Source organism: Cottoperca gobio, chromosome 5 (assembly GCF_900634415.1).
Source record: "Cottoperca gobio chromosome 5, fCotGob3.1, whole genome shotgun sequence".
Classification (NCBI taxonomy): Eukaryota; Metazoa; Chordata; class Actinopteri; order Perciformes; family Bovichtidae; genus Cottoperca; species Cottoperca gobio.
In genome coordinates, this window is record NC_041359.1 from 10,245,113 (window position 1) to 10,265,289 (window position 20,177).

General features: G+C 39.5%; 3 protein-coding genes across 3 annotated transcripts in view; 2 read left to right on the forward strand and 1 right to left on the reverse strand.

The window, feature by feature from the left end:
• cita (citron rho-interacting serine/threonine kinase a) overlaps nucleotides 1-5,025 on the forward strand; it is a 41,823-nt gene extending 36,798 nt beyond the window's left edge. Inside the window, 6 exon segments of the mRNA XM_029431595.1 lie at nucleotides 189-269; nucleotides 369-430; nucleotides 432-448; nucleotides 652-834; nucleotides 2,249-2,636; nucleotides 2,936-5,025. Of these exon segments, the coding sequence (XP_029287455.1) occupies nucleotides 189-269; nucleotides 369-430; nucleotides 432-448; nucleotides 652-834; nucleotides 2,249-2,636; nucleotides 2,936-2,959 (755 nt within the window). The 3' untranslated portion in view covers nucleotides 2,960-5,025.
• A 2,186-nt stretch (nucleotides 5,026-7,211) lies between these two features.
• On the forward strand, nucleotides 7,212-10,142 carry myl2a (myosin, light chain 2a, regulatory, cardiac, slow). Its single transcript, XM_029431594.1, has 7 exons — nucleotides 7,212-7,230; nucleotides 7,694-7,786; nucleotides 8,335-8,410; nucleotides 8,971-9,075; nucleotides 9,162-9,240; nucleotides 9,458-9,506; nucleotides 9,722-10,142. The coding sequence occupies exons 1-7, from the start codon at nucleotides 7,228-7,230 to the stop codon at nucleotides 9,824-9,826; spliced, it is 510 nt and encodes a 169-aa protein (XP_029287454.1). The 5' UTR covers nucleotides 7,212-7,227; the 3' UTR covers nucleotides 9,827-10,142.
• A 1,985-nt stretch (nucleotides 10,143-12,127) lies between these two features.
• LOC115008901 (uncharacterized) lies at nucleotides 12,128-16,050 on the reverse strand. The gene is made up of 9 exons (XM_029432788.1): nucleotides 15,940-16,050; nucleotides 15,187-15,306; nucleotides 14,360-14,541; nucleotides 14,087-14,274; nucleotides 13,520-13,731; nucleotides 13,359-13,433; nucleotides 12,487-12,649; nucleotides 12,317-12,415; nucleotides 12,128-12,150 (listed from the first exon to the last, which is right to left on the reverse strand). The coding sequence occupies exons 1-9, from the start codon at nucleotides 16,048-16,050 to the stop codon at nucleotides 12,128-12,130; spliced, it is 1,173 nt and encodes a 390-aa protein (XP_029288648.1).
• Between the last annotated feature and the right edge of the window lie 4,127 nt (nucleotides 16,051-20,177).

The window sequence follows — 20,177 nt, forward strand, 5'->3', positions numbered from 1 at the left end:
AGTAAGTTTTATATCATACCTATACTACCGATGATTATTTATCAAACTTACTACTGTAAAGCACCAATGGTCAACACATGTAGAGAAGCCAAACTAAAATCTGTATTTTTTCTAATTATTATCATTATTATTGTGGTTAATATTTACAAATAGGCAGTTTTGTATGATTCCTGGAATTTGTCTTGCAGAGTTTGGTGTGTTTGTGGATGCTTACGGTCGCAGGAGTAGAAGTGAAGATATCAAATGGAGCCGTCTGCCTCTCTCCTTTGGTTAGTATATATCAGAATTTCTTTCACAGATTACTTTTCCTCTTAAATGGTCAATGTATAATTTGCGATATGATTTTAAGTGGACTTTTGGTCTTTCAGCCTACAGAGAACCCTACCTGTTTGTGACCTACTTCAACTCTCTGGACGTTATAGAGATTACAAGGCCACGCTGCTCTGGGGTAAGATTGCCTTCGTTTTTTGTCCCAGTCACATCATCATTTTGTGGGTCTTCACTTTATGTCATTGCATAATGTAGGGATTGAATTGTTAATTTCCCAGTACTGCTCGTGCTCAGTAAACACCTCGACAAGAATCATCTATTTCAGTCACTGCTTTATTTTTTAAAGGATACACGGTGTCTAATGTTCTTATCTCTTTCCAGGCCTCATTCGTATGCACACCTGGATATCCCAAACCCACGCTACCTTGGCCCAGCAATCTCCTCTGGAGCCATCTACCTGGCCTCTTCCTACCAGAACAAACTGCGGGTCATTTGCTGTAAGGGCAACCTGATCCAGAGCCAAGAGGGTGTAGGTGACCTGCAGCGCTGCGGCTCCGGACGCAGGTGAGAAGGACACGATTTATTAAACCTGCGTCACTCTCTGTCTGCACTCTCCCATTCTCTTAATTAACTCATTTACACAATTACACTAATCTCTGTTTTGGGGTATTAGTTTGGTGACATTTCACTGTCTTTAGAGTCACCACTCATTTTGAGTTGGATATATGCAGTACAATTATAGTTATTGGGTCTCATGGATATTTATCCTCAATAACTGTTTGAGTGAAAGAAAATGTCATTAGATATTTCCTTACTCACCTAAATCAAAACATTGAAAGTTTATTTTTATTTCGGCAAAGTTCTTGTGCGACGGTTTGTGTTTTAGACGACATTTGAGAACATCGGCTTCTTTTGTTAATGAAAAAGACTTCTAGACTTCTTCTCAGCGTTCATGAAAAAGTAAAACTTTTAATTCTGCACCAACACTTACATATTTTATTTAAACTAGTATTTAACATACCAATACATTGTAGCAAATGTATGATTATTTAATGCTTAAATACATTAAAAATAAATAAATAGATTAAAATAATGCACAAATGTGATGCAATCCCGTAACTCTGTATTTAATTTAATTAAATCAGGAAGTTAGGACATCACATAAAGGTTAATTGATACCTCTATTATTTACATATACATGAATAAATTATTCTATGCCTTCATTTGTCTATTGAAAGAACTAAAAGCCATGACCGCTGAGAGAAAAGTGCTGAAGAGTGGAAATTAAAAGATAAGGATGTGCATTTTATTTGTTTAATTATTAAGATCTCAGTTTACCTGAGCATCTAACTTACAATATTTATTTATTATTTATTTGGTCCTCTCTATTATGCAGAGACTAAAGAGTAGGAGCGCTCTAAGCACCATCTTTTCTAACACGGGTGTTGTTGAAGGACCAATGGGACGAGCTGGCACTGGTTGGCATCCACACGTGGTGATGGTGAAATTGCGGTCTAAAATAGGAGAGTAACACTTTCGTTTTGCTCTTTACAGGAGGAAAAGTTCCTTTTTTATCTGTAACAAATCCTGAGATACGTCTTTTTCAATTAAAATTGCTTTTTTAAAAATGCCTCCTGACAAATGTAGAAAAGAAAATTGTTGAATAAAGACATCGTGCTAAGACTGGTCTGTTCCAAATTGAGCCTTTATTACTCACAGTGCTGATTTTGAAAACCGGGGTTTGGTTGTTGTTTTCAGCCTCTGACTCTATTCTTCATCAGAAAGCTACATCCTGTAGATGTGTTCAGTCTCTTCAAACCATTAATAGCAATGTGCAGCAGCTTATCAAATGAGCTTGATTGTGAGTCCATCAGTGCCAGACAGTGCCAAGCAAAGCCATGATCCGAGACAAAAAATACCTTTTCCTTTGACCAATGCCCCCTGCCCGTGTTTGTGCCCCTCGGTTCCTCCCTAACAGCCCTAACAAGCGTGGGCCTCCTTCCTACAATGAGCACATCTCTAAACGGCTGGCAGCCAATCCGCTAGCTCACGGAGATCCGGGCACACCTCACCGCTACAGAGAGGCTCGCACAGAGTTTCGACGGGACAAGTCCCCCAACCGTCCGCTGGAGAGAGAGAAGTCTCCTGGCAGGATGCTGGAAAGTCGGATAGTGGCGTCTCCGGGCAGGGCCATGCCTGACCCCCGGTTAGACCGCTCCCCAGGCCGGGCAATGGCAGATCCTCGAATGGACCGCTCTCCTGGCCGGATGATGGACGTTCGTAGGGAGAAGTCCCCCGGACGATTCGAAGAGCGCCAAAGGCTTCATACTGGCTCTGGTCGCACGCCCATAAACCCCGTTAACAAGGTTTGTCGAGCGTTAACTTACTGCTCCACAGTAGCTACATGCAGTTGATATATTTATGGTGCCTGGAGGAGGAATCCGAAAGACTTGTAGCACCACCAGCAGGTTATTATTGGGCCGATTGCTGTGAAATTTCACAACATTCAAGGTCCCTAGAAGACACATTTCTGATAACGTTGTTGACCCCCTGATGTTTTAATGTAGTGCCATCATGAGAAACTAATAAACTGTCATCAAACAGTCTATGTGGTAGTCCATCCACGTGTATGTAGTAACCTGCCTTTATGTTTTTTATCCTACAGGTATGGGACCAATCATCTGTTTGAGAGACGACAGAGCCACATCCCCAGCATGGACAGAGAAATGCATCTTTTGGAAGCAGAGAACCAGTGAGAGTGTCACCAATTCATGATGAAAAACACTGCCACACATGAGTTTTGTCTGACATCTAAACTGGCAAACCCACAGAGGAAAACAACTGTAGCCGTCAGAACAGAGAGAGAACGAGAGAAATAAATAGATGTCATTAGATTCAGGTTATTTTTCTCAAAGAACTGACCCGGGTCAATAAAGGTCAACAAAATGCCATATTTAACAACTTTTTGAGCAGGTGTTTTTGTGACGTATTTGAGTATGCACTCTGTAGAAGGGATTAATAATTTGATTAGATTTCTTCTTCTAAAACAAAATCTGGGAAATGAGTTCTCAACTTGGACCTGACTTGGTGGGTTTTGCTAGTTTCCGTTAACTCCAGATAGTAGTGACTATGATAGATAAGCACAGCCGTAGCAACTTTATCTCACAAGTCAATGCCTAAAATATTTACAAAGTCAGTCACTAGTGAAAATGGCAGAATAGTATTAATACAACGGGTTCCTTTCCGCACTCAGCTCTGTCCACAGTAGCCACAGATCAGGGCAGGCGAGTATCTCCGGCTCCAGCCCTGCGCTGACATGTCAACACACAATCATTATCAGCTGATTACAATCATTCTCTGCTAATCTGTCTTCTGTCCAGACGTCGGTTAGTTGAGGTGACAGGACTTGGCTGGAGCGCAAACTAATTTCAATAAAATCAAAGTAACCGAACCCTCCCTGCCCTGTAGAACCACACAACACACCATTGTCTGCCCTACCATAGGTCGACACTAAAAACTGCACTACCCACAATCCCCAGCAGGACTTTCTAATCCTTCAGAACGCTATCTGACTGTAAATAGACGAGACATAATTTTATATATATTGAGAAGGAATTTCAAGGCTGGATAAGCCATGTCTATTTTTGTTAAAGAAAAAAAAAGTGATTACGTGTCCTCTTGAATGTCCGATGAGTATTCTTTTAATATGTCCAAACATCCTTTATCAAGTGAGTGATTGTATCTGGATCCAACTCGTGTATGCACTTCCATCTGTCAAAGGCAAAACCTCAGTGCTGAACTATATGACAGGAGGGGGGGGGAAAAGATCATGTTTGAAGCTTTCAACATAGTACTTGAGCATTTCTTTTTGTACAATGTCCCTTATATTGTATATAACCCAAAATTGTTCAAGGTGAAGATGAAAATAATATTTGTTTTTCTCCTGGTTCGTAAATGGCATGGATATGTATATCTGAAATGAAACGGAGTGTTGTCTTCTGCTTCTGCCTCATTTGGGTTATATTTTTATTATTCCAGGATTTAACAACGAAGCACGTGAATAACATTTCCTTTCTTTTTATTATTACCTATTTGCACAGTAAATTCATGAGTATTATTACTTAAATCTCTTATTGTTCTCTTATTAAGGCACTCTTGGCAAGTTAAACAGCCGGTCCAACCTTAAAAGACACTCAAATCCATCCAAATGTATTTTGGCTTTCATTGTCAAACTGCTCACAGTTGACTTTTATTTCTATACATCACAATAAGATCTATGGAAATAGATCATGTTTGTGGTTTTCAGTAATGTGTATAGAATATATACAGAGGAGATGCCACACTTTAACTTGCCCAGTGTGTCTGTTAACAGTAGGGCGCTCAATAGGAAGACGTTTCTTCAACTTTCTGGAACCACTGCGGTTCTTTTAAGGTGTAAAACTCTTCCTGAATGTATTAAAGCCAAGACGATAGAACGGATTCATTGGTCACAAATGCTCAACAAAAAGCACCCAATGCTACAGATTGCACAAGTTTTCCACTGGTCTCTACCGGACTCTATACAAAAGGGTTTCCCGTCCTGTTTTGTTTTATTTTTATATCATTTTTTATTTGTATTTCTAATCACAAGATCCTGAATCATCATGCCGTAACGCTGGATATGATATTGATGTCTGCTAACAAATGTTTTATTAGCGTTCCCTGTAGAGATTTTGTCACAGAATATTAAATATAATAACCATTGTCTTTCACTTCTACTTGGCCTCCTTATTGTGTTTGCTTGTGCGCCTATGAGCAGGTTTCTTATTAAAACTGCTGACACAGAGCTCACTCTACAATGTGAGGGAAGAGGAAAACAGCCGTGTGCTTTCTACTCACCACTCACACTTGAGGCTGGCTGTGAAATGACCATTTGTCCATATCCATTGTGTGAGAAGAGGTTAGTCTATTTATAGGCGCCTGATCCCGGCGCTCAGCCAGTGCGACAATGGCCTCCCATTCCAGTCCCAGTAGCTGCAGCTCGAATCAGAAAGTGAGAAGAGCTGAAGGGGTTGAAAAGTTTTCAACAATAGCATCTGCAACAAGAACTCTTCTAATTCCGACCTCCTTGTACACACCACGCTGTGAAATGAATACCGGGGACATCTGCTGTTAGTTCATCACCAGCGTTTTATTTGACAGTGAGTGGACTGAGTGCAGGGAGGCTTTCAGCACCTCTCTTTAAATATAGATCGCCTCCTCACCCCGGCCCATTCAGCTCATATTCACAGACTGTCACTTTTCTTGACCTGAGAGCTGCAAGTGACACTGGACGACGTGTTAATTGTGCAATGGCACATTGTTAAGAACGTGTTCAATGTCAGCAGTGCCTCACTTGAGTATGTCGCACCTTCTGCTGTTGACAACACTGAGCTTAGTTTCACAAGTGGGCAAGCCACATGGAAGACATCCTCTATAGGGCTGCTGCTAACGATTATGTTTTATCATCCAATAATCTGCCGATTATCTTCTAGATTAATCCTTTTGTCTTTAAATGTCTTGTTTTGTCAGTCCAAAACCCAAAGACCTTCACTTTAATATGATGTAAAACTGAGAAAAGAGGCTGAAAATAGCATTTTCTGCCATTTTTGCATGAAAAATTACTTTAACGATTAATCTATTATCTGATCTATAATATAATTATATTATCAGTTATTTATCGATCAATCGACTAATCGTTGCAGCTATAATCCTCAATTTCATCTGATTTTCCCTTTTATAAAGTTAAAGATTCCCCCATGATAATCGGTTGCATGTACAGAATGGTGCGAGCACATTTACCTTTAAAGAATGAATGAGGTCATACATACTGTGCGCTATGCTTGCTGTGCCATACTGTACTATGAAGCATGTGACAATGACTACGGATTGGCGCTAACACAGTCCTGACAGGTCAATAAATTACATTTAAGGAGCTGGTGATTTCCACACATGTCTTGTATCGAAGGAAAACAAGAAAGGATTTGCACACATATCAGAATATCAAATCAAAAGTCGATAGATTTTGTTGGATGAAGCCGGAACAGTCAAGTTCAGAGTCCAGTCCTTGGATAAGGGGTTTCAAACGGCTCAGGTTTTCAAAAACCTTTGTGGTTTAAAGATCTTTGAAATACACGTCTTAAAATGTACCTATGAGCAACATACAAAGTGCAACTGTTCAATTATATAAAATAAACACAATATCCTATTTTTCCTCATTTTGTTGATTTTATGAAATGTAAAAAAAATAATTGATTCAATATTAAAGACATGTATAATGTACTCCACCTTCATCAGTACCAGTTACAGCCCAGTTTCTAAGTTGTTTTATTATTATTATTATTATTATTTAATATTATTTTAAGACTGAATCACACAATTTTAACTGCACTTTCAACAGTCATAGTAAAATTAGCAAATTTTCAGATGGACTATATTCAGATTCCTGTTTTAAAAGGCGGCCCGAGGGTGTAGTTCAAAGGTCAAACAACTGGTCAGCTGGACGAAAACTGCCTGATTTCTGCCATAATAAAAACTCTTGTGACGTTATCCCATCCCATCTTGCTCAACTTGGGTTCAACAGTTCTTGTTCAAAGGAGACTTGATAACTTTTTATCCAGTTTCCTTTCTAGACCGTCCGGACTGGCCTGTGGACAGCGGGCAGTTTAAGGTGATTAAGTGCTTTAACCTTCAGTCTGCTCTTGATATTCTAAACCAGTTATTCCAATCTAGTGTGTGCATGTGTGTGTGCGTTTTTTTTGTGAGCATGCAGTACTGTATGTGCTGTATGAAGCATCATTTACCTGTCACTTCCTAAAGAGGACATAGTTTATAAATATCATCCAGTAGAGCTGAGGGTCGGGGGCTACAAAAGGGCACCCACCATCTCCCCATTGTTCACTGGCATCATTGTTGGTCTGACCTCCCAGCTGCTCAGCCATGGTAAGTCTCTGCATGTGGGATGCTATTTGATGGACACATATGGGACATGATTTGCCTTCAAGGATGCTAACTTTATTTTTGGACCAATGGTTGCAATAAATAAATAATCTCGTGTGTAAATTGATATAATTTAAAACCAGAAATATTTCATATTTTCTAACATGAATTCAACATTTTCTGTGATTGTCTTAATGAGATGTAAACCAAGTTGAATTTTTTAATTGTCAGTCATTGAATGCGTTGTTATGTATCGGATGCATCTTGAATTTCAAACATTTTTCAAGGACAAATAATCAGTGTTACTGAAATGGTATAAAATGTAATGTTTATGCACTTTATTATGCAATGTTCCGCCTTTTTATAGAAACTATTTTCTGTTATTAAGCTGTGCAACCCTTTTTATTGATACTTTACCTTAACTGCCATGTAGAGTCTGACTCATCTCCTTTCTTTGTGCCAAAAGGCCCCCAAGAAAGCCAAGAAGAGGACAGCAGAGGGAGCCAACTCCAACGTGTTCTCCATGTTTGAGCAGGCTCAGATCCAAGAATTTAAAGAGGTGAAAGCCAATTTTCTTTCCCTCACTGATTTACATTTGGCTCACGGGAGTTGTAGAAATGGCGTATGAATATGCACGTTAGCTCACCATGTCGAGTGTCATGATCCAAGTGTTTCAGGCTTAAAAATGCACAGCGACACATACAGAGGTTTCTATTTCTTCTTCCCTCTACGTCTTCCTCTGTCTTTCCATTCCCATTGTTCATCGTTGTAGTATGCCCACCTGTCTATTTTCCTGTCCCTGGCTTGGCAGCAGTGAGGCTTGTGGTATGCTGGTATGACGGTCAGCGGTGCCCAAACATCCAGACTGTGTCATCAGTGATTAGGCTGCAGATAAACTGCTGGGCATGCCCTGGATGCCAGGCTAAACCTTGGTGGGGGGGGGGGGGGGGGCATGCAGGTTATAAATACTTATCAGTGCTCATCTATTAAAATGGCACACAAAACATTCAGAGACTCAGAAACAGTGTGTGACAGATTGGATTTTCTTTCTCAGAAGTGGGATGAAAACATGTGGCTGCAATCTGACTTTTTTGAATGTGACCTCAGGCCTTCACTATCATGGACCAGAACAGAGACGGCTTCATCGACAAGAATGATCTGAGGGACACTTTTGCTGCTCTCGGTACGCCCACACCCCCCGTGTTCAGTCTTACTACATGCTGCGAGTTGATTCCTTTTTATTGCATATAAAATGGACTGCATTTATATAGCACTTTTCCAATCTTTGCGATCGCTCAAAGCGCTTTACAACACATGTCAGCATTCACACCATTCACACACATTCACACACATTCACACACATTCACACACATTCACACACATTCACACACATTCACACACATTCACACACAGGCTACCATACAAGGTCCTTGCGCATCAGCTCGTCAGTAGAGATAACCATTCACACAAAGTTCATGGTCTTTGAGGAATATTTATGGGCTACAATACAACATCTAGATCAACAACACTCAAGGTCCATATTCCTCTTGATGTGCAGCAACCAGGAAAAATATTTGCATGTTAACTATTAATTAAAAATCAATGGTGTTTTTGAGAATACAATTCACAAAACCTAATATTGCGATACTCAAGTGTATCAATATGTTCTTACACCCCGAGCAGCAACTAAATCTGCCTGATCCGATTGTGTTGCATGTTCATGTTGAATGTTTGGGGCCGCAGGACGTGTCAAAGTGAAACAGGAAGAGATTGACGAGATGCTCAAAGAGGCTCCCGGCCCAATCAACTTCACCGTCTTCCTCACCATGTTCGGTGAGAAGCTGAAAGGTAAGGACGTACGGGCTGAAGATGAACATTTTATCACAAACACTAAATCCAATTGCAAACTTCCCTGACTGTTTTAATGTATCTAGGTGCTGATCCAGAGGAGACCATCCTCAACGCGTTTAAAGTCTTCGACCCGGAGGGGAAAGGCTCGCTGAGGAAGGACTAGTAAGTGACTTCCACTCCACTCCTCGCACCACGTCAATATGCAATATGCAATATGCTAATTAATAGCGGGGAATGTTGTGAAAGCTTTCCACTCACAATTTGTGACTGCGACTGCAATCATTCATCCCAGCATTCCTCATGACCTGCACATTTCCTCCTGGTGTGAACACAGGCCTCGCCATCTCATCCAGTGTCTTTATCTTTTTTTCCTGTTCAGTGTGACACAGATGCTTACAACACAAGCGGACAGATTCACCCCTGAAGAGGTATATTGTGTTCCCTAATTATCATTATTATGTCTGGTTGCTTTGTGTGTGAGGATACATGTCATCATGACGATCGTCAACATCCACGTCACAAACATTTCCAAACCAAAAAAACAATTAATCATCATCACACCTTTTCATGCACGCTGAGCTTTTTTTGTGAAGGACTAAAGCTCTGATAAAAGTGATGCTAAAATCTCTTTTTTCTTGGTTAGATGGAGCAGATGTTCGCTGCATTCCCCCCAGATGTGGCAGGGAACCTGGACTACAAGAACCTGGTTCACATCATTACCCACGGAGAGGAAAAGGACCAGGAGTAAACCTGTTTGTCAACATGTTCATCAAATAGAAAGTCCGTCTTCTGCCCGTACATGACTTGAAACTGGCCCACTGCCCTTAAAGGAGATACGGACTATGGGTTGTTCATGCGTTGTCTCATTCATTACTCACTCAGGAGCGCAAGAGGGTCAAGACAAAATGTTCTCCTCCAGGCCCAAAGAAACAGACAATTGACAGCATCAACATAGTGAGCTCCCTTTCTGCTTTACCTACAGTATGTTCCCACATTCACCTCACACAAATTAAATTATTTTTCTTTATCATTTTGTACACCACACCACACCACACCACACCACACCACACCACCTATATATTGTATTAGAAAATATCCATTTGTTAGGTCTCTGCATGTTGGTCTAATAAAAGTTTTCAAAGACAGTAGCCAGCCTGCTTCCTCATTCTGAATTTTAATACTTTAAATCAAGAAAACTGGGGGGAAAACTGTATAATCAAAACAGAAAGTATTAAAACGAGGTTACATTCCTGTGAGTCGTATGTTTTACAGGATCATCAGATTACTGCTCGGACACATGGCTATACCAGATAGTCTTTTAATTCCATGTTGGGTAGTGAATGTGTGTACTTGAGAATAGTGGTTGGTGGTCCACTAAAATCCTCAAGAGATTAAACCAAAACGTGTGTGTGGCATTGTCTGTGTGTGTGTGTGCCTACGTGTATTTGTGTGCACATGCATGTGCAAAGTAAGATATTTGTGTATTGTGCAATGTTAAAATGTCTGGCTACTGAAACAGGGCTTTGTTATTTTAGTGCTGTGATGATGTGAGGAGGGTAATGCTATACTGCGGAGTCCGAGCTGCAGGCACACAATAGGATGCCACCAAGTGATCCCTACCACCCTCACCTACCCCGCTTGCCAGACTTAGGCAGGGTGATGTGGGGGTGGAGAATCCCTGGTTGTTGGCAGCTGGAGGCTCCGGGCGGGAGCCAGCTTGTCATACACTGACTGAAGTATTGCCTTCTGGAGAGGAGAGGAGACGTGTAGTGAGCGATGATGGATAAGTCCTCACATGATTTGAGCGTCCTGTTTTAACAGTCTCTAAGAACAGACTGAGGCCTATGGAGGAGGGGACTTTGGGCACTGGGGGAGAAATAGCACATCGTCCCTTTGACCTTAGTTGTACCTGCTAGCACAGATGAGTGAACGTCATCTTAAAGCCGCACTAATCACATTGTTTTGTATTAACGGTGGATGAAATAATTATGTGTAATGCGAAAGAGATCATTTGTAGTGATAAACCCACAGAGAACTCGCTGCCAACTCAGTAGTTCCTCTCGGCTCTGTGGAAGGGCTTTAGCTCTTTGTTTTGGTTTTACGGCTCACAGCTGTCATTAAACGTGTTTCCAGCAGCAGCAGCCATTTGTTTGCAGGCAAAACAGGCTGATACACCCAGTGTACATGTCCAGGTTACTTCTGAAACATTACAGGTTACAGATAGTTACCCTGTTCATTTGAATTACTTCATCAAAGTAATGTAACTTATAACATTTGATGACTTTATTTACAAATGTTTTAAACTGGGCAATACATTTGAAAAGTCCTAAAAACATCAACTTAAACCAGGCAGTGTTAACCTCACAACAGAAATCAACTAATTACTGTCAATCTTTTATTAAAAGTTCTTCATTATAACCTGAATTGAACTTGGTTATATTATACATATGAGCTTTTTACTGAAAGAATATATTCGGGTGTAACCTTGATGCAATCACCAACATTTTGATTGGAAACTGTCATTTAATTACATATTGTTCTTCAGTAACTGTAACCGATTGCAATGACATTTATTTAGTCATTTAAGTAGGCCAGGTAATACATGTAACTAGGTCCTCCCCAACACTGTTGACTAGATGGTGAACATAGTGGAGCATTTAGCAGCTACAGAGCTGGATGCAGTATCTCCCTCAGGAGTTGGTGGAGAACAAAACAGAGCTATAAGGAGAGTGACCATCAGACTTACATCCATCAGGTTGCCAGAAACATGGATCCAAATGAACGCTAATGTTGCTCCGTTGCTCTGTTTGCTAACACATCAGCCACAACAACTTACTCAGCTGCTAATAGTGTTTTCAGCTTGCTGTGTGGTTCCTGCACCTGCAGCTTTAATCTTTAAGACGCTCTCACGTGTCAGATGCAACGCAGAGTTTGACATTTGCAATTAAAATGTATGTATACTCTGCATGTAATTCTGATTGAAGAAATGATCGTACTGTATGCTACATACAGTAATGAAGCAGGGTTGGATGCTAGTTGTTTATTTCCATCAGAAGTGTGTAAGAGGCAGTACTGCAGATAAAGATGACACATGTCTTGGCACCATGTGCTTCCCGTGCTCTGTTTACGCAACCGCCTCACCTTCTGTAACAAATACACTTACAGTTTAAGGTTCAGCAGTTCTATATAAAAAACGTTGTATACATTATTATTAGTTAAAGTTAAAGGTGTTTCATACCTGGTAGCAGGTCAGAGTTGGTTAACAGTATGCTCTGAGGATCCAACTCCACGCTGTTGGCCTGGATCAGCAGGTTATTGATGCTCTCCTCAAGGATACCTGAAGCAGAGAGAAGGATGTGTGAAAAATGTATATTCAGGGCCAGGTTTACGAGGTTAATGTTCACCTACCGGTAAATTGTGCGACGTTGTCAAGATTGACGATGACAGCTTCTGGCATTATCTCATCTAACAGGCCACTAATGGCGGCTGTCAGCTCATCCAGAGTCCTCTGAACCTCAGCGCACCGCTTGTCCGGGGAGTCTGACAGACAGCTATACTTCTCAGACTCAGACTGCTGCACAGAAAGACACAGGAGAAGATTGTGTTTTTTAACACCAGAGGGTATCTGATCTTTGTATAAAAATGTTGTTATCAAGAGACATTTTGTCTTTTGATAAAATCATACAATAGGGAAACCGATCCATGCCTATAAAACCAAACAAGGAGGATGTGCCTGTTACTCATGTATGTATAGTCATACATCAACTATGAGACATACTTTACAGTGCAACGCCACGCTTTGACTACAGAAGTTTTTAAAATCTTGACCACATTTGAAGTTAGGAGACTGAGATACTTTCATATGTGACGGGATACTCTATAAAGTATACACATTAGTTGCATGATCTCAGAAAGGTTGTTCTTATCTGTGGGCGATCAATTTAAATGTTCAAATGAAATCTAGAAGAAAGGAGACCACCAACTACAGCAGACAGACAGATTGCATTTCAGGTTTATAGATAAATCCATAGCTCATAAAACCCTTTCAGTGGATTGGGTTATTTAAAAAATAATTATTAGCAAACAAACAAAGCAGCTTTTTGAAACACGTTTTGCAAGGAAACAACAGCTACACAGCATTATCCAATACGTATGTGTTGTAATCTTAGTCAGCTGCACTGAACTAGCTAAACACTGCAGCAGAAAATAAACCAGGGCCCAGTTATGATATTGAAATGGTGTACAGTATACAGTCTGTGTGATCGGACAGTGAGACTCACCTCTAGATCCTCACGCTTGCTGTTAATCTGCTCATCATGTCCTTTGTTCTCTTGCTCCAGGAACAGGATATTACTCTGAAGGAGAAACACGTGCGTATAAATAAAGCTTACACTGCAGGTTAAACTGTGTCCATGAGTAAGTTAACAGGATATGCGCATGCCTTCATTGTGTCTGTGCCGTGCTTCAACACGTTCCTTTTGCAGTGCAGCTCGTTGATGTTGCTGATATAAGTACAATTCTTGTGTTCATTCTGAGTGAACCTGGGCCCAATCTGATGCAGGTCTCTTTCTCCGGTGACCTCCACTATGGTCCTGTGGCACTGCATGTGCATCTCCAGCTTCTTAACTCCAGTCTGATATTGCTGCTGTTTCTCTGTAACAAGGAGATACAGGTAACCGGCTATTAAAAAGTCAGATTATGTCTGAAAAACATGAAATTATACATTAATTGAACATGAAGACCAATCCTACGGAAACCCTGAGAGCAAGTGAGAATTATTTTTGTAGTGGTGCATGAGATTACAAGAACACTTATTGTGACCAAATTTTTTTTTAATTAGCAACATAGAAAAATTATATTACAAAACTATTTTCCCAACTGTTTCACACATGAAAAAAAACAATTAAGGAAATTAAAAAGATTATCCTAAAATAATCTTTCCCCCTGTTTTCAGTCATTAACGGGAGAGAAAAAACAATTGAGATCAGCTCAAAGGTTAATATCATACTTCTTGCTCTCTTGGAGTCTTCATCTTCTTCCAAGGGAATAATTTCCTTTAACTTCGTCTCCATGAAAGTGTTCAGTTTGACGTCATGGTGGATGTTCATCTTCAGTTGCATCCTTCTCTTGGTGAACTGAGCTGTCTCCACCTGGGTGCACTCCCTCAACTTCTGCATTCGGGTCTCGGCCTCTGAACTGTAGCACAACACGACACAAACACACATCAAATATCTTATTTTCCCCTCAATGTTCTCCACATTCACTCAAACACGTGAATTACCTCTGGTGGAAAACGAGGGTGCGACCCTTTTCCAGTTTGTCAGTGCTGTTTTGCTGTTTAGCCAAATGTCTGTTGGATTTCTCTTCACTATTGCACAATGAGCCCTTCAGCTGCACCAGGTGAGCAATGTCTTTGCGGCAATCCTTGTTGCTGCACAGCAAATTGTCAAACTTAATAGTGTCCTGCGGAAGACGAGGGAAGAATTACGGCAAGATATGGACAAGTTCTTGCTTATGGGTTTAGACTATGGAGAGGGATTTCGGTTTAGAATTAAATAATTAAATAGTTTGACTTTTTGGAGGGGAAATGCTTATTCTCTTTTCCAAGAGTTAGGTAAGAAGATTGATACCACTCTCATATCTGCAAGTTAAATGTGAGGCTACAGTCAGCAGCCTGTCAGCTTAGCTGAGCACAAAGAATGGAAACATATGGAAACAGCTAGCCTGGTTCAGTCCGAAGATAACAAATGCACCCCTAGCTTTGCTAAAGATAATTTACACATTAGTAGTGGGGTTACATGGAGTTGCTGGACTATTTCTTGGTTGAGTGCAGTGACGTAGGCTACAGGAGAAATCATAATTGCCTGTGCTTTCAGTCTCTATGCTAAGCTAAGCTAATTGTCTCTTAGTTGTTTGTAGCTTAATATTTAACGGCCAGACAGGAGAATTGTATCGATCTTTTTATGTAACTCTTGTCAAGAAAGCAAATAAGTGTGTTTCCCAAAATGGCGAATCCTTCCTATAAGGTACTGATTAATTGTGAGGGGAATTGAATGCAGCTGACATTGTAGCATGAATGTGTGCAATAAGCCATTTTAGCATTAGCACCTGGTATAGTTTGTTTTCTAAGACGCGGATGCGTTTCCTGTGTTTCCTGTGTTTCTCTTCCTGTTTCCTGCCACCTGGGACTGTTAACTTCTCCTGAGTCCTGCTCTTTGAAGCAGTTACCTGGAGCCACAAAGGAAAGATGATACAATACATACAAAGCACTCTGTAACTATACAGACAGTGATATATTTTCTTTTATGTTGGCTGTAGCACATTGGACTTGAAATGAAACACTATGAACTTTCAGCTTTAAGAGTGCTAGAACAGGAGAGAAACCGTAGCCCTGTCAATACATAGTCCATTTTGAACAGCACTACAACTCCTACTCTACAATTCCTTTTCTGTTCACCAAATATGTGTCTAAATATACTGCATTTTAAAGTTGAAGGTCAACTCATTCATTGCCATTTTTTACATTTCCAATCCAATGTGATGGTAACTAAATGAACGATAACATGGTTGAACGCTTAAACAGCTACTGTACATGTGTGACCATACTGTATCTGATCTAATAGCAACAACACTATAGTAATCTGTACTTTATAAAACTTACTAGTACACCACATACTACTATTCCTGTGACTTCTACTAATTATATAGCATAACAAATGCATTACGTCATAATAGCTCAACAAAAACAGAGTTGAAAATAACCTCAACTGCAACATAGGAACAATAATAAACTGAGTTAAAACAATTGGATAAAAGTGAAACAGACTAAAACAGTACAGTATATGTCCATGTATAGTTTACATCTCTTTCCAGTGAAACCAAATTATCCTTCTGCTCGCTGGTGAACTTCTTATATTGATCATTCTCCTCCTGCAGGCTGTTGTATTGCTCCTTTAAAATGTCTGTTGCCATTTTGATCTGAAGACATGACAAGATTCAGGATAACGCTCGTGATAAGATTGTTATTTTCCCCACGTCCTCGACTCCACACATAAGTAGTTTGGCAAATAATCATATAAAGTTTTGGCATTAACATTTCCAAATATTGTGACCGACCTGCTAGATGTAGATTCAAATCCGGATGAAATCTAGTTGAGAGGAAATGTCACTTTGAGGAACAAATATTTGTATAGGTGGATCTTACAGCATTTCTCACGTTCAAACATAAACATTCTAAAAGACTCTGTGTTTACTTACTGTTGAAGTGTAACGGACCATATGAGGAATAGTGTGATATCTTAAAATGAATCGAAATTAGAAACAGCTTTAATGGCCAAGGATGTGTTCACATACAATTAATAATATAATGTTGGAACTTAAAGTAAAAATAAAGGCACTGAAATAAAAGATGAAAAGGTGGACAGGTACAGGCTCACTGAATCTAAAAACTGAACTTTTATGGAAAAGAAAAGCATCTGTAGTGTTGAGTAGTGACTCACTGAATCTGCATCTGTAAAGGTTTGTACCTGAACACCCCCTTGTGGCCATTTAGTAAAATTAATAGATGAAATAAATCAAATGGTCATCCACAATTATAAACAACAGCTGCAGTGCTCACAATATCCACAAAATGCCCTTATGAAAATTAAAGTCTGCAGGCCTAATAAATATCAAATCTCAAGTAATTCCTCAAAAGCAAACCTATAACTTGTCATGCAGCAAGATACAAAAGATAGCTTCCACAGAAATCTTGTTGAGATGACATAAAACACATAAAACACCACAATAAGGATACTATAATCTAACTGCTGAGCATCATTCATTGTAAATCCCTGTAGGTACCAATTATTGATCAGAGGAAGCTTTTCAAAGGGTGTTGAGGTTGCAATTAACGCTCTCATGCAGAGTGATATTGAGATTTAACACAGTTCTTAAGTGGCATTAAGTCTACATCCAGCATTGAGAAATAATGGATGAATCTTCTGTGAGAACTGTAGTTTTTCTAGTGTTAGTTCTCTCCTCATTCATTGTTTTCAGTGTAGTTTCTGTAGAGTAATTATTTTCATTTGTGTTGTTTTTCCTCAAACATTGTTATGTTAAAATGAAAAAAACGTTCGAAGAGGTCTTCAAGCTAATGTTTCTATTTGAATTAGATCCATTTTAATGCCAATTATCGTTCTGACGTTCTTTAAACAGACTATCTTCACACTCACACAGCTAAAATCTTAGACTTAAACGTTTTCTAACATAATTTAATGTAAAAGTATACATGCATATAAATGTGTTTTAACTTAAAATTACAAATTACAAATAGACATTATATTACAGAAAATGTATTAAATTAGAGATAATTGCTGTAATTTGACATAGATTTGTATATAATAATAAAACATGATTAAATAATGTAATAATTTGACAGTTGTTTACTGCAAATTAGGATTTTCTTACAGTGTTGGTCATGTCTGCCATCAGACTCAGTTGGCACATAGTGTAATACTCAGTGACTCTATTTGGAGACATCTTAAATATAGCATAAATGGATGTGAATGGTCCGTTTGCACCATTTGTGTTTAAATTGACTCATGGCCCTCCAACATTTTCCTAAATCCAAGGACTCCATTTTCTGGAAGTTCTGCTTTTACAAAAAGCCCCAAGATCTCTGCAGCTGTACACTGTGTAATTACACTTGATAACCTCAGTATTAACAAAAACACGTTTCATGATTAAAAAGATTGTGTTTAATTGTATTAACCATCAGACCAATAATTGTAGTCGTGCTATCAGTTTCCTGTTTATGTTGTTTTAGGTCTTTTGTTGTTAAGGTTAAGGTTACTACTTTTTTTTATTGTCTTGGGGAAATGGAAATTGCTGCATCAAGACCATAAATCACAATAAAAAACACATTAAATAAGAACACATATGCAAACATAAACCTGACATTAAATAAAACTACCAGCCGGACTTCTGTCACCAGGCCTTATAAACCAAACGCAGGCAGTGATTGGTTCATTTAGAGTGTAGTTACTGGGCAGGAGTCAACATTTAAAACAATGCATTCTTTAATTACCTTAAACTAAAAATGTGATGTCAATTACAGTGGATGCAGGGTCGTCAATGCTATTTTCTCCCTTGATTCTTTGATTCAAGCTATTTTCCTAAATCATTTACATATTTTTTTGTATTTGCTCCTCCTATGGTAAATTACAAAAAACTAATTGTAATATTTTGTGAATAAAGTCATAATAGAATACGGTCAAATCTTTAAAAACAAATACAAATAAAAGATAATTAAATATTTGGATGCCAAAATATTTATTGGCATCTTTCAAGTTATGGCAACTCTTGAATGTGCAGTTGCAAGCACATTTAGAAGTCATGTCAACATTATGATGGTGTTTCACCTACAGATGGCACTATGACAATAGAATAAATGTAAACAGTAAATGTACATAACACAGACTTTTGTGCAATCTCTCCTTGTACAAAGGTCTGAAAATCCCCAGACAGGATGTAGGTAGTCTCCAGGAATCATGGCTACCATCAACCAACTGTCCTCTACAGCAGGGCTCCCCAACCACCGGGCCGGGGACCAGTACTGGGCCGTGGATCATTTGGTACCGGGCCGCACAGAAAGAATAAAGCGTTTTATATATATATATATATATATATATATATATATATATATTACAATGTAATAATAATATACATAAAGTGCAAAATATAAAATGTAATAATTACATTTACATTATATAATAATTCAATGATATGTTCTGCACTTTATTGTGTGTTTTTTTATGCCTGCCACCCGGTCCGTAGAAATATTGTATTGTATTGTCTTGCATGAAACCGGTCCGTGATGCAAAAAGGTTGTCGAGTTTTTTTATCCATGAATACATTTAAATAACTTCAGTCAACATGGAAAGAACTGACAGCATAGCAACTCATCACTGCAAGATTACATGTTCTTCGAAATGCAAGCATACAAATGTTGTGTTAAAGTGAAACATAACGTAGTACAAGTGAAATATGTGATCTTACTTGGAATGAAACTTTGTAGACATTGTACTTATTATTTTTGAGCAAAGGTAATTGATGAGTGATTGATGATGCATTAAATAATATTTGTATTTTTGCTTTATTTATTCATTTTCAAAACTACAGCGAAATCGGAAGAAACCTTGAGAAGAGGACAAGAGGGGAGCTCCTTCCCGGGCTGGATGGTGCCTGAAGGACTATCCCCATCTGTACATTGAGCCCAGCTGTTTACAAGCATTCCTCATTCCTTCATTCTCTCATCTTCCACATCCTCCTTTTAAAATGACATAACCGCTCCCTCCATGTCAGCCTCCTTTGGGTGTCCTCTTTGGGTCGCTCCCCAACCTCCATATACTCCACTGTCTCCCTGCTCGAGTAGCGCCTCCTCCATCCCGGGAAGAAGAACCTAACAAACCTTGTCAACGACAAAAGCCTATTGGGTTCACTACAAAAGTTCTGCTCCTCTCCGAAACAAGAGCCCTCCAGGCTCTGCAGCTGCTCCTCAAGCATGCATGTCCTTTCACACCAGACATTGAACTTCTGCAGCTCATCAAAGCTATGAACTGCTTCTGACTCAGTTTCCTCATCCATTTTAGGGATTTGATTCTGCGAGTACTTGTCAGCAAACTCTGTGTCCTTTGATATTTCGGAGACACTGCTGGTGACCCGTGTCTTCTGGCTGATTAGGTCATTAATATTTTTCTGAAGAGCCTCTATGTGTCCAACCATACTGCCATTTTTTATGCAAAGGGCCTTGTTTTTCTGGATAAGGAACTTGTTGGCCTGGCGGAAGGATTCGCAATCTCCAGGGGTGGTGCTTTGCTCCTGGGAATCCTTCTCATCGGTCACCGTTGTCTTAGGGACACTGCTGGTGTCCTGGCCCACCAGGTCCTTCAATCTTTTCTGCAACACCTCCTTGTCTCTGGTTAGATATTTGCTTTTCATGCGGAGTGCCTTGTTTTTACGAAAAAGTACCTCATTGGTTTTGTGAAGGGACTCAAACTCTTCGGGGGCCGTAGTATCATCCATTTTCCAACTGTTATTAAGTTAGTTTTGTCACGAGC

Coding starts and splice junctions, on each gene's coding strand:
- myl2a (XM_029431594.1), top strand. Junction 8,411..8,970: donor GGACACTTTTGCTGCTCTCG/GTACGCCCACAC, acceptor TTGGGGCCGCAG/GACGTGTCAAAGTGAAACAG. Junction 9,241..9,457: donor GGCTCGCTGAGGAAGGACTA/GTAAGTGACTTC, acceptor TTTCCTGTTCAG/TGTGACACAGATGCTTACAA.
- LOC115008901 (XM_029432788.1), bottom strand. CDS start 16,050: ATGGCAACAGACATTTTAAAGGAGCAATACAACAGCCTGCAGGAGGAG. Junction 12,650..13,358: donor GCAAGCGTGAGGATCTAGAG/GTGAGTCTCACT, acceptor TCTGTGCAGCAG/TCTGAGTCTGAGAAGTATAG. Junction 12,416..12,486: donor CAACGTCGCACAATTTACCG/GTAGGTGAACAT, acceptor TCTCTGCTTCAG/GTATCCTTGAGGAGAGCATC.